The 14,750-nt window shown below is 43.4% G+C and overlaps 1 protein-coding gene across 2 annotated transcripts; it reads left to right on the plus strand.

Annotated features, from left to right (window-relative positions):
- Positions 1-1,003: 1,003 nt before the first annotated feature.
- tfap2e (transcription factor AP-2 epsilon) lies at positions 1,004-12,657 on the plus strand (the record flags this gene model as incomplete). Of its 2 annotated transcripts, none has more annotated exons than XM_079175798.1 (7): positions 1,004-1,042; positions 3,314-3,754; positions 5,801-5,855; positions 8,726-8,957; positions 10,941-11,059; positions 11,543-11,681; positions 12,396-12,657. In XM_079175798.1, the coding sequence occupies 7 exons, from the start codon at positions 1,004-1,006 to the stop codon at positions 12,655-12,657; spliced, it is 1,287 nt and encodes a 428-aa protein (XP_079031924.1). The 2 variants fall into 2 exon arrangements, with proteins under 2 accessions (XP_079031924.1, XP_079031925.1); XM_079175799.1 differs by lacking the exon at positions 1,004-1,042 and adding an exon at positions 1,899-1,925.
- Positions 12,658-14,750: the final 2,093 nt, after the last annotated feature.

Raw genomic sequence — 14,750 nt, forward strand, 5'->3', positions numbered from 1 at the left:
CTGAGTAGCAATGCCGGAAATGCCTGTATGCAGTTGCCTTATTTTTTAGTTTTCTGGGATTTGATCATGTCACAACTTAAGATGTTTTGTTTTATACTGTAAGTCTCAAGTTATTACAGTCCAAGTATCAAGTCAGAGGTTTTTACCAAGTTTTGTATAAATGTAATCAATATAAAACATGTTGAAGTCTATTAGACGTCTCAGCAGGCTTCTGTTAAGGTGGATAACTGGGCCTGTGGTTAAAAGCACCAGTCCTCTTCTACATGAGCCGCCACAAGGTGGCGCAGTGAGACTTGTTTGGATCTAATGTGCCTTGAAGTTTTAGACACTCTATCCTATCTACATGTCTGTATAGTTACATGTAAACTTTCTCTCTTGTTTGATGTTTTCTTCCTAATTCTGCTTTCTGGTTCAAATTCAGGAGAGTAACTAGTTTGGTCATGTTGTGCTTTGAAACTTTGGAGAAAGTAGATGATAAAGGAATTAAAAATAAAAGAAGTTAGTAGATGTTCCAGTTATTAATACAGTGCTTTCGTTAAAGGGTGATAAGAAGTTTTAGAAAAGTGACTCATCTCAATAAAACATTTGATATTGCTTCATATTTATTCTACAAATATTTGGATAAATAGATTATTTTCTCCGTTTAGAATGATTTAAACTGACATACATTTCAAAGGAAGAAAATCACGTTTTTGTTCATATCGGTAATCCTTTTTGTCATTATCTTCCTTGTTCGCCACTTCGTCCCCGATCCTACAGTCTACGCACAAAAAAGTTTTGTTACCCGCCTCGCGACTCCTGTCACCTCCCGCCCTCTTTCTCTTTGTGCCCGCCACCCGCCACCCCCCTTCCCCAACATCCATCCATACAAACTCCTGCATCATCTCTCAAACTAACTCACTCCTCTCCGCACCTTCAGCCCGTCTCCTCTCCATCCACCGCGTCACATTAACCCCTCAGCTGCAGCGTGACAGCCACACTGAGAGCCACCGGCACCACCACCATGCTCTGGAAATCCCGAAATAAGACCGACCTTCTGCAGGTAAAAGAAACCGCGCAGAGTTTTTTTTCCTTCTGTTTTCAGTGGTGCATTATTATCTCTCAGCAGTGTTAGGCCTGTTTATGTAGAAGTCCATAATCATCGCGCAAAAGGCTGCACGTTGTGGGCCTGTTGGCTTCTTTTTTAAGGGAAGCTGAATCCAGAAAATTCACTTGTCGTGTGGACGATTCAGTCCGGGTGAAATGTGAGGAGGAACAACGCATTATTGAATATAATATTTCAGACTAGAGCGACCTGGAGACCCGTGCGTAAAAGCGAATGGTTTAGACGTTAAAAGTGTGAAAATATGATTTTATTGTTAAAATATGATTTTTATTAAGCTTCTTCTTAAATAAACATATGAAAACTCTGATATTTGATAGTCCTTTCTCGCTGCGTAAAATCCCAAAAATATGACTCGCTGCCATTTCTTAAAACGAAAAAAACAAAACAATAAATGTAAAAGTACGTGTGTGTGTGTGTGTGTGTTTGAATCAACGGAGGCTAATTGAATGAAAATATCTCTTTAAGAGAAGTGGACCCTGTCGACCCCTCCCCTCATTCTGCCGAGTGCGCGCAAAGCCTATAAGTAGTGCGCTCATGGAGAGTCTGGAGGACTTCGTGTGTGTTATGCGCGCGTGTGTGTGTGTGTGTATCTGACAGCAGCGTTTCATCCGTGCGCAAAGAGCTCCGTCAAACGCAGAGAGAGAGAAGGGAAAAGTAAATAACGCCTTTGAATTTAATGGACCGGTGAAAACAGCCTGGATTACATCTCGGAGCATTTGGTGGCATCTTTCAATCGTTGGACGCTCGCGCATCCTGTTGAATATTACATTTGGGGTTAGCCAGAGTGGTCCAGATGTTAATCCACACATATTCGGCTATGGTGAGTTTGAAAGAGACATCGTTTTTTAAGTTTTTCTTTTTTTTTTTTTTTACTGTTGATGTCTGTTCGTTACTAACTCAATTTTAGGAAATAGTTTCTTTTCTGTGCCAAGTGTCGGACTGAGCCTGAACGATTTACACGCAAAATGTGTTTTCACTTAAAAACAGCTCAGTTAGTGTAAAAAATGTCCAGAAAAAAAAGACGTTATGATTCAATCGATATGTTGCATTGTGTCAGCTTGCAGAGTATAACGGCCCATGTCAATTTTTTTATATAATATGTTGGCTGGTTAATTAAATACATTTGGGATAAACGTGTTGTGTTCTTTGCTCTCCAGTAGAATCAAGTGTCCGTGCGTCCCAATGAGCCTCTCTGACACACAGTTTAGCGCCGCGGCTCCGTGCATCTGTCCGCGGAGATGGTCTTTGTCTGCACGGTGTCACAGCAAGTGAGACCGGCTGACAGTAAACTGTCATCTCGCCGCACAAACTGTGACGTGCCGAGACACAGCAGCGGCCCGTCTTTCTGGAGGAGTGTTATCAGGTTCAACAGCCTCCAACATTAACTGCGTTCGACTGAAAGGACCAACACACCATCCTGCACGCGCTGATGGATGACAGCTATGTGTGCTTTTAAAGCTGGGCTGCCTGGCACATAATGGACATTGTTCCACAACAGCGGCATTGATCTGGCTGACCCAAAAAAAAAGAAAAATCCAATTTGACCAGGATGTGTGTGAGCAGAAATGTAGGCTAGTGGACTACATCTGTTTTGGCGCGTGCTGGCATCTCGTTTGGCGCGATGGGGTGAAACTTGTAAAGTCAAGTATAAAATCACATTTGTTTTGCTGCGCCTCAGCGGCCGGAATTAAAGCCTCCTTTATATTCAGTTGTGGGGTCAGTGTGGTTTTGGTGACACGATGACGGATTGTTTACAGATGTCGTCGTCGTCGTCGTCCCCCCCCCTCCCCTGTCCCCCCGTCCCCCCGGAGCAACGTGTTGTTGTGCATTACCTGTCCTTTGTGCAGCTTCTTGGTGGCCGTGACCTTTCTGACACTGTTCAGCAGCGATGCCAAGGGGGTCTTCTGCCAGTGCGCATCACTTCAAGCGCTGCTGCTGTTTCCAGCTATCTAATAAAAACGGAGATACATTTATTTACGGGTTTCCGCTGTTTTGCTTTAATTTTAAAATTGTCTTTATATATTTTTTTAAGTTTGCCTCAGTTAAAAAAAATAAAGAAAAAACACACACATTTCCCGGAGCTGATCACTTTTGGAATGTGACATTTGGTATAATAGTCAGTGTCGTGTTGCACCTTTGGGAGAACAGTGTGATGAGGAGGACTTGGAGCTGCTGCTGTGAAGCAAACTTTGTTTTAATTTTCCACAGGACCGCGCAGACGGACTAAGCGGCTCTTCGCCGAGTGGGCGCCTCTCCCAGCTTTCCTCCCTGAACCAGGCCGCCTACTCCTCGGCTCCCCCGCTCTGTCACACTCCGGCCTCTGACTTCCAGCCTCCGTACTTTCCTCCCCCTTACCCCCAGTCCTCCCTGCCGTACTCCCAGAGCCAGGACTCGTATCCCCACCTGTCAGACCCCTACACTTCCATCAACTCCCTCCATCAGCATCAGCAAGTGGCATGGCACTCGCAGAGGTCGCGCTCCGACGACGGGGGACTCCTTTCACAGTCGCACCGGGCTCTGAGCCTCGACCCCCGGCGGGAGTATGCAGCTGTCCCCCGGCTGCTGCACGGTCTCGGAGAAGGCGCTGCCGCTCTCGGGGACGGTCCTCTAGGGATGCACATGGGACATCACGGCCTGGACGATCTTCAGGTGACTTTTTTAAATTTATTTACACGTTTTGGCTTTCCATCCTGTGGTTGCGTTGGCGTTGCGCACGGGGAAGACCGTGCGTAAAAGTTCCAAACCGGTGCGCATAGACATTAACTCTTTGTGAACGAAATCTACACTGGGCCTCATTGATGTTTTATTTTTCTGTATTACAAATGGCGTTATTATTATTCTACATATACTTAGAATATATCATTTATCATCCATTTCCTTCAATCGATAATTCATGAAAAACAGCTCACATCATCAAATAGATCTTTCAGTAAACACCTTTAATTAACGGATACTATTAATCATTTTCATTCATTTTGGATGTTTAACCTGTTATTTGACTTTTATTTTAAATTAAAACTCCTGCAGACCCTCAGCGTATTTTACATGAATTAATTTCCTACAAAAAAAAAATCACACGAGCAGTTTTGGTGTGTGATATGAAAATAAACAGTTCTGCGTCGCAGACTAAAAAACTCAGCTCAGGCTGCTGTGGGAGTGAAATAAAATATACATTCCTTCAACAATATTAGCCGAAATGGTTTATTTTCTCTGCAAAATTCGTTCATAGATGAATAAATAATACTATATTAGATAACTGTCCTCCATTTTGTCAAGTGTGAATTTTAGATGGCCTGTTGAGTACGGGGGATGATTTGTCATTTTAAGAGTTTTTGAGACAGAGATGTGTTTCGAGTTAATCTGAAAATGTACGCTGAACTTGATCTTAATAGTTTACAGTAGATATAAAGTAGGGAGAATGTTAATATGTATATAGCCTCTATGAACAAATATGTAATGTTTTTCTGAAATTGTAACTCCAGAAAAAAAGCGATTTCTTGTCATATCTGTCCGTCTTATTATTAGTCAGGACATTCAGTATCACCCGATGTCTCGCACAAAGACAAAGTAATTCTGCAGCCTTTTGCCTTCTGCATGTTTTTTTTTTTTTATGGGGGGGGGGGGGGGGGGGGGGGGGAGAAGAAGAATAGTTGCTATGGTTTATTGAGCAGTCAGCTTCCCTGCAGCAGGTGCAGCTGCAGACGCTGTTTGTTGCCTCCTCGCAGAAAAAAAAAAGAAACACACCGAGACCAATTGATGTGCGCGGTCATTAATAGAAAAGAAACGTTTGAGAGGAGCGCCACGCAGGCAAGGAGTCAACCCGGGCATGTTGCTGTTAAACGCTCCCACTTGACAAGGACCTTTATTTGATTAATGGATTATATCCTTCGCGTTTGAATCCTCTTATAAATTCACCACAAAGGAGACATCCGAGAATCGCCCTGCAAGACTATTTCATCCTCAGTGAATGAAAAGATCAAACAATCTGCAAAGACTTTAATTTATTATTTCAATGTGTGCACCGACGTGGCTGTTTTTGATGATTATTCAATCATTTCTTATTCACATATCACCTTTTCCTTTAATGTGCCGAAAGTCAAAGAAACATAAGATGGTTTTTTTTATCTTTACATGTTGGAAATTATTACATTTATATGCAAAAAAAAAAAAGAATATATGAAAACAAACTGCTCTTTAGTTATTTGAAACAGTGATGGTGACAGTATTTAATTCATTTAGTGGTATTTATTTTGTAAATAAGTAGATTTGTTGCACTGAAAAATTAAGAGGCAACTTTTCTAGTCTCCCCAAAATATGTTGAAACCAAACTTAGTTACTCATAACATAAAGAATATACATTTATACGACAAAAAACATCCTTTTGTTTTAAGCTGTGTGGAAATATGCATGAATTGTTTAAAAACATCCACCATAACTTCCATGATTTACCGTCTCTCCTGCTCTCCATCCACAAAGAAACAGAATCCAATAAGTACCAGATTTCATTATTTACTCGGGATAGTTGTTCATATGTGTGCTGCGAGGGAAAACCTAGACCACTGGACCGTCCATCTTGCTTTGGCCTGAGAGAAAAAAAGCTATGTGTGTGTGTCTATAACTGTGTGTTTATATGTGTGTGTGTTGGCTGTGAGGCCGGTGGATAAATGATAGTGACTGTCTGTCTGTCTGACACAGGGAATGGAGGAAGGATCAGCCCTGGGCATCCTCGACCACTCTGTCATTAAAAAAGGTAAGAGGTGGGAGAGAGCTCTGTGTGTGTGTGTGTGTGTGTGTGTGTGTGGTGTGTGTGTGTGTGTGTGTGTGGAGAAAAGCGAAAGATTGAGTGTGTGTGTGCACATTTGTGTCTAAGTGTGCACCTATATAATTGTGCTATACATGCTGAAGGGGGTTTTGTGTTTAGGGGCACTCCAACACCAGTCTCTCTCTCTCTCTCTCTCTCTCTCTCTCTCACTATCACACACACACACACACACACACACACACACACACACACACACACACACTATAAATAATTCTGTTTTGCTATTTCATTTGAAGTCAAGAAGTCCTCTAATACTCAGCTGCAGACTTCACCCCAAAGGCACACATTCTTAATGAACTGTTCATGGTCATATGAGAGAGAGAGAGAGAGAGAGAGAGAGAGAGAGAGAGAGAGAGAGAGTGTGTGTGTGTGTGTGTGTGTGTGTGTGTGTGTGTGTGAGAGAGAGAGAGAAAAAGAGAGAGAGAGAGAGAGAGAGAGAAAAGAGAGAGGGATTAGAGTGAAGAGGAGAGGAGAAGTGGGGCAAAGAAGAAAAGGGAGGGGAACATGATAAAAGAGGAGTTGTGGGGGAATTTGCAGAGTGTGATCACTGTAATATTACCGACTCTGAGTTTCAGGAGACACAGGGGCACGATTAGAAAACTCAAGTTGGATTTGTCGCTGGCGGAGTGTGATACTGGGAAAACCTTGCTCCGTCCAAAAAAAAAAAAATAACTGATATGATAGACAGGCCTGTTAGGGTGTGTAGTGCTGCAGCAAAGAAATATATATTTATATATATAGAGAGAGAGATAGATGACACTCAGTGTGTTATATAAAACCTAACATACATTGTGGATGCTTTGTATTTTAGAGAATTTCCTTTTAAATTTCAAATATATTTTGCCCTCCTAATTCTAAACATCCAAAGCCTCACTGGCCTCCATCTCTTCACGCCATAAAGTTTTCACAAAATCAAGGATTTCATTCCCCAAATCAAGTCCCCCGAAGAAGAGGAGGAGGCTCCCACTGTGGGTTTCCAGCTCGATTCAAGCAGTTGCAAACCAGCCGTGATTTGATGAAGTGACAGCGATTCCACTTGTTTGCCAAACGCTTCGAATTGATCAATTACCACAGCGAGACTCTCCCCGGCAAGCACTTACAGCAGATAGCAGAGCAAACCTAAAGCCCTCATGAATAAGAAAATCCAACAGGGAGACGGGAACGACACAGAATATGGGAGAGAAAGAGGGGGAAGATGAAGAGTGGGAGGCACAAGAAAGAGTCAAAGATGATAAGAGAAAGAGAAAGAAGGAGGGAGGGAGGGGCAGAGAGATGGGAGAGAGAGAGAGAGAGAGAGAGAGAGAGAGAGAGAGTAGGAGCTTTAGAGGAGGCTCTGCTGCTCCGCGGCCTCGCCGGCTGGCTGATCGGCTGCTAGTGAATGAGAGGGTTTTAAGAGATTTCTTCTCTTTCAGTCGTAGAGAGGCCACCCGCCGCCCACAGAGTGCGAGGGGAGAGCCTGCGTCCCACTGTACAGTAGAACAGATGACATTTAGAGAGAGAGAGAGAAAGAGAGAGAGAGAGAGAGAGAGAGAGAGAGAGAGAACCATCAGGACTGAAGAGACCAATGAAGGAGAGGGGAGGGGAGGGGGGGTGTAGGCACATGTTACATCTTCTTGTAAACACCTAAAGGACTGGTTCTCCCAAATTAAAAGAGACAACATTCAGCAATAAAGGTATAGAATTCCCCTTTAATAAAACATATATTCTTTCTTATTCCAACCTTTTTTCCTTTGGTGGTGTCCAGTCCTGCTGATGGTTTAAGCAGGTTGTCTAGATTTGTTTTCCAAATACAGTTTCCCAGTTAACTCTGGACAACAGTTAATATCAGCACTGTTCTTCAGCAGACAGCTGTTCCAACAAACACTATTTACAGAGAAAGTTGGTGGATTGTTTCAAAAGACACATTTAGTGTCTTTTTTTTTTTTCAAAACTCTTGTCAATTTTGTGAGCAAAACAAATAAGATTCAGGGCAGAAATGTAAGATATGTGCATCTCAAAACCTGCGCACATAAACCAACCCCCCCCCCCCCCCCCCATAAACAATGAGGTGGAGCTCTACTTTCTCTTTGTCTCCTTGTGAATGAACGTGGTCCTCATGGAAGTAGATCCGCAGACACACAAAGGAGGTGATTCCTTTCAATCCTCTCAATTCAGAGGATTTCTGCCCACACAACCGCAGATTTAGTGGATTTGGGATTTAAGATTAAGACTCCAAAGCTAATTTCATCGACACCAATTAGCACCTTAAAAAGATGACAAAGCGAAGATTGAAGAGCCAAACAGGCGTTGGTCTCAATGCCAACACTTAAATCAGTCACCTTGCAAATCAAGGAGACGCTTCTCCTAAAGGCCAGGCTACACTGCCCAAATCCTGAACTCCTAAAGTGGTTGGCTTTGATGAACCTCCTTCTCCTCCTCCAAAGCAAGAGGGAAGAACTCACAGTAAAAGTTCACCACGGTGCAGAAAAGTGAGTGCGAACGGAGCTCTTCAAGGTGCGAAACAGAGCTATTTGAGAATGCGCCGTCAAAACGTGACCACCTGCAGTTTGAACGGGAGAATCAACAAGCAGCGCTCCAGAATTAGAGCTGTCGACCCGAGGGGGAACGTTACACTGAATAAATTCATCGGGATCATTCACACAACACCGTTGTGCCCGCAGAAGACATGTGTTTTTAGACTGATGATCTTTGGTCTCTTGCATCCAGATTTTTTTGTCAGAGCTAAATAAGACAAATATCCACAAAGCATGTAAACTCTCCTGATCCTTCCTTTTCTACCTCCCTCGTTTCTCCACCAGTTCCCATCCCGTCCAAGCTGAACGGGTCGTCCCTGTCCATCCTGTCCCTGGGTAAGGACGGCCTGGGGATGGGCTGCGTGTCCAACCCAGCCGAGGTGTTCTGTTCGGTCCCGGGTCGCCTCTCGCTGCTCAGCTCCACCTCCAAGTACAAGGTGACGGTCGGGGAGGTGCAGCGACGCCTCTCCCCGCCCGAGTGCCTCAACGCCTCCCTGCTGGGCGGAGTCCTCCGCAGGTGAGAGGGAGATGGGGAAGGTGGAGGGTGTGGTGTCATTTTAGACTGTTTTAGGGGGGGGGGGGGATTGAAGGACAAAGAGAAAGACAACCATGTCTGACTTTTCTTAAATCTTTGCTTTTATATTGGAGTTTGACCTCATTAAACCTGTAAAAAAAGTCAAAATGCAACAGTTTGACAATGGAAAACCTGTCCTTGGTTGAGCTGTCACAGCTTGTAGACTTATGCAACATAAGCAATGATCACCTACGCCAAACAGCTGTTGGACTTGCAAGCCCATTTTAATATTTGGTGGTGCATCTCTCTTATTCCTGAGGCAAATTTGTGATTTGTGATTCTGGGGTATACAAAATAAATTGAATTGAATTGAATAAGAGGCAGAACATATGTTGTATTTGATTTATTTACCATCTAGCAAGTCTTCAGTGGCTCTTTGGCCCCAGTGTCCACAAAAGTAAAAGAAGAAATTCACCACAGAAGAAGAAAAAGAGCAGCCTCACAATCAATGTGTCGCCTAAAAAATACAGTTTGAGGAAGAAACCCAACTGAGGCATTTTCTAGTGTCACCAAACTAGCTCATGCATTCAGAGCAGCGTCTGTGACGCTGCTCTGAATGTTGTTGAAAGTCACTCTGGGAAATGTAGGTAATCAGTGACTGTGACAAAACCTCAATGTGAGCCTCATAAGTTAAGCAAAGTGCGTGATGTGATTCAGATCCAAAGACTCGCTGACCTGCAGCTATTGCGATTCCAAACTTTCCCATTCAAATAAAAAACAAAACAAAAAGAAGCTTTTCAAGATTGTAATGCTCTTTGGTCAAGTGACAGAGGAACAAGAATCAGCATTCATTAAAAATATAATGTTAACAACCTTAACAAATCTGCTGTCACATTAGGACACATTGCACCTTTATATATATATAGGACACAGGCTACTCCCTCATATTGAATTTGTGAGTCTAGGTTGTAGTTGTTAGTTTAAAGAAAATGCTTTAAACACAAGTCAGGGCCTCTTGGTGCAAACGACCAACACCAACCGGCATCTTCCTAAAGCTTTTCAGAACAAGAGCACTTTAACTCAACCATGGGGCCGGAGCTGAGGACCCTAAATGGGTCATGGGACAAAATCACAAGAGAGGCAATGTGGTTCAATGAAGCACAGCCTCGGGGGCCAGAGAACAACTTTATGGTCGTGGTTACAGGCTGAGATACTTTAAGAGGACATGATTAAAAGATCTAAAGGGTAGTAAACATCCAGAACCTCCTCATCAGAGAGGTACAGCGACCCCACTGATATTACATCACTGCCTGTCATTGTGACGTACTCGTGCTTTTGAGTATTTCTGTTTTACTTTGTACGTATAGATTAACCACCCAGTATGTAAAGTAGAGGAACAATGTGCTCCTCCTCAACCAACTACAACAGCGAAGTGATGCTTTCACATTAACACAATAAAATCCCTATAATCCATTCCTATAATAAATAACACTCGCAGGGGCCATTTCCTACTTAATAGGTGCTTTTATTTTTGATAGTTAAAGTAAATCTTTCTGTTAATGCTGTAATGTTTTGAATGCAGGACATATTTTGACACTACTGTTACTTTTACTTCAGTACATTCTCTGAATACTTCTTTTGCCAGCTCTGCCAAATACCTGAAACTATTTCCGTGCTGGTATTTATTAAAATGTCTTTAAATGTAAATATTGAAGGGTAAAATAAAAGGGGTGAGAACAGGCAAAGGAAAGTAAGGCAACAACTAAAAACAGTGAAAAAACAATTCAAGACACTATCAGTGTTGACAGGGAACATACTGTAGGGAGATTTCAGCCTCACATTCACTTACATAAACGCACGCATACACACACACACACACTCAGCCATAGACACAGGCACACAGAAACACACTGCTACAGAACTCATAAACACACACAAGGACCATCTCCTAAAAACTGCTCTCTCTGTCTCCCTGTCCCCCCTCAGGGCGAAGTCAAAGAATGGTGGCCGCTGTCTGAGAGAGCGTCTGGAGAAGATTGGCCTCAACCTGCCCGCCGGGCGACGCAAGGCAGCCAACGTCACTCTCCTAACATCTCTAGTGGAGGGTAGGGAAAACACACACACACACACACACACATACATACAGTGACCTGCATACATCCTGACAGATAGAGACACATATTCACATAGAAACATCCTCGCATGAGCAGGCATGAATAAACAAGTCATAGCACGGGGGGGGGGGGGCTGCATGCGTGGATGGTGTCATTTGAAAAAAGCTGCGGTTGCTTCGCAAAAGCCAAAGAGCAGTGAACTGTTTGAGCGCTGAAAGTGAGAAAAAGGGCTGCAGAGCTCGTCTCCTGACCCGACCCGACCCCGAGCCGCTGCAGCGCTCTTTTAAATGTGTGCCGTTTAAAAGCATATATACGTGGATAATTATCTGATCTGAAATCTAAACTGAAGCAATGACCTTTTGCTGAACGAATACATAAGACCTTTCCCTTTTTGTACTAGTTAAGACTCAGATTTAACAGACTCTCCTCATCCCCCTCCTCCTCCTCCTCCTCCTCCTCCTCCTCCTCCTGCAGGTGAGGCCGTCCATCTGGCGCGGGACTTTGGTTATGTGTGTGAGACAGAGTTTCCAGCCAGAGCCACAGCCGAGTATCTGTGCAGGCAGAGCGAGCCGGACCAGCTCCCAACACGCCGCAGCATGCTGCTCGCCACCAAGTGAGTGCTTCATCCCCCGCTGCACATTTTTAAAGGAACACCCCGCCGGGTTTTTTGGGGAGTTGCTACTCAGAGTTTTGTCGTGTCACATCGCTTGGGTCATTTCATCGAGGGCTTGGAGACTGTAAACGTATGAGAGAATAACAAATGTGTTGCAAGCGTTACGAGCGTTCAACAAAGAGGGTCTGAGAAAGGGTGCTATTAAGCTGCATTATGGGTAGTGTAGGATCCAGTGTTTTGGCAACTTTTAACCCCACTAGGGAGTAGAGGTCAGGAGATTTTGACCTTTCATGAAATACAAACTGAATTTGTTTTAGAAGTATGTAATGAAGGTTCACGTGAACAAACAGTAGTGGAAAATATATAAGTGTGCTATTTTTTTGTTTTATTTACCAACAAAAAAACTACATTTTGGCTCTCATCCCAACACAGCGGGTTTGATTTCCAAAACCATGCAAGGCCACAAAGTTGTAAACAGTATGCACTTGAATATTATACCAGGTGTGATGGATAAAAACAATATCATCAAAAAGGCCTAGTTGGACCCCTAGTTGGCCACTCCAGTGGCTGTTCTGTTGAGGGTGTAAAAATCTTACTTTGGCACATATATCTGGTCTTAATCACGGTAAAGGCCCAAAGTATTGCATGTGAAGGTGTGTTCCATCTCAGAGCGCCACAATATAAAACCATCGTCTTGTCTTTTTTTCTTCTCAGGGAGATCTGCAAGGAGTTTGTGGACATGATGTCCCAGGACCGCTCTCCGCTGGGCGGCAGTCGACCCACGCCCTGCCTGGAGCCCGGCGTCCAGGGGAGCCTCACCCACTTCAGCATGCTCACCCACGGCTTCGGCACTCCCGCCATCTGCGCCGCGCTCTCCGCCTTCCAGAGCTACCTAATGGAGGCGATCAAAATGCTGGACAAGGGAGAGGGTGGAGGGAAGAGCCACCACGACAAGGAGATGAAGCACCGCAAATAGAGGGGAGGACTGACGAGCTCACGGATGGATGGATGGATGGATGGATGAGAGGCGTAGAGGAGGAGAGAAAGAGGTGGGGGGAGGGAAAAGTGACTGAGTGCTGCCCCTCCGCGTCTTCACCTTCGCCCTCAGGACAAAAACTGAGACTTTTACCTCCCGGAAAAACCTCTGCGGCCCCTCTCGTCGAGGAGGCGGGGGGCCGTGATGATATCTGTACTGTAATGTGTGTCCACAACCACCTCACTCAACATGACGCATGGACCTCTCTTCTCAGTAGCTGGTTTGTGTCATGATGGCGTCGACAAAACACCTCTTCAGGATGAGTTCCCACATGTGGCTGTATTTATTTATTCCCCCCCCCCCCCCTTTTTTTTGTTTTTTAAATTATTTTGGTAAACATGTCACCTTTATCTGTGTTTTACAAACCCCTGCCTCCAACAGTCACTCTCTCTCACACACACACACACACACACACTTGTACACATTGTTTTGGACTGAACTCATCTGGGAAGTGTCGTAAAGCCATATCCGAGACAACGACCTGCTCTTTGCTCCTCTTGAACTTTGGGAGACTATAAACTCCACCTGATTGGACAAGCACAGCCTCCACATGTAGTTCTTCTTAGTGGGTGGTCATGGGAAATTGAGTTCTCGAACAGGGGGGTAAGGAGGAGTCAAAGGCAGCTAAAGGAGATTTGGTTTCTTTTATTTTGAAGTACTGCGTGTTGGTAACTTAAGGAAATAATACAAATCATTTTGTACTTTCTGTGTATGTTTATTATTAATGTTATTACTGTTGTTATTATTATTGTATTACGGCATAAATGTAATATATTATTAAAGAATTAACTGATCGGTTTAGTTTCATGGCTGTGTTTTTATCTTTTCATCTGGGATATTAGAACAATAAAAAGTAATGGCACCTTCAGGTACCTTTAAATTACAACTGCCCACTTCAACTTACTTTTAAATCCAAAGGTGACGATGTGCTTTTATTGTGCTCCCATTGTAAATGCTTCCTCTTTCCATTTGTCCCAATAATGATATTTTTTATTGATCCCTGTAGGCCTGAGTCTATTGTGACTTCAACAGGAAGGTCACAGCGAGGACTGCAACTAACACTTCATTTCGTTATTGATTGATGTGTCGATTGTTTTTAGGTCAATTGCTTCGTCTATAAAATTACTTAAAATGGTGAATAAATGTTAAAGCTTCCCAGAGCCCAACGCAATGTCTTCAATTTGCTTGTGTTATCTGACCAACAGTCCGAAACCAAACGATATAAAATGTAAAATGATTTTAAAGAAGAAAAAAAAGCTATAAAAAAAAGTACATGTAAACGTGGCATTTCATTTTCAGGGATGGAAATGTTTGTCAGTCCACTACTTTGGTCCAGACTAAAATATACATAACTATTACACGGATATTGTGAACTATGAGACATTCATGTTCCCCAGAGCATGAATCCCACTGACTTTATTGGTGCTCTGACTTCAGAGCCATCAGCAGGTCAATGTGTTGACAGACATTCAACAGACATTCATGCTCCCTGGATGATGTACCCTCATAACTTGGGTGATTTTTCCTCTAGCGCCACCATAAGCTTGACATTTGTGGTTTTGAGAGAAATATCTCCACAACTTTTGAATGGATTGCCATGACATTTGGTTACAGACATTCATGCCCCCCTCAGGATGAATTGTAATAGCTTTTAATTGACTGCCATCATTAGGTCAAACTAATAATACTTTGGTTTATGACCAAAAACCTGCAAAACTCAGCTGTACTTTGTGTTTTGTGCTAATTAGCAAAATGTTAGCATGCTGACACGCTAACTGAACGTGGTAAACCTGCTAATTGTCATTTTAGCATTGTCATTGTGAGCATGTTAGCACGTTGACGTTAGCATTTAGCTCAACGCCTACAGCCTCAGAGCCGCTAGCATGGCTGTAAACTCTTAAGTCGTGTTGATAAATGACTTTAATTCAATGCCAAACATGCTGATAAATCTCCTCTCAATCAACTTAACAGTGAATCGACAAATTGTTTTAGTACCTGAGTAGCTCAGGGCTGTGGCATGCTAACACAAGAGC

Source organism: Pholis gunnellus (genome assembly GCF_910591455.1).
Source record: "Pholis gunnellus genome assembly, chromosome: 16".
NCBI lineage: Eukaryota > Metazoa > Chordata > Actinopteri > Perciformes > Pholidae > Pholis > Pholis gunnellus.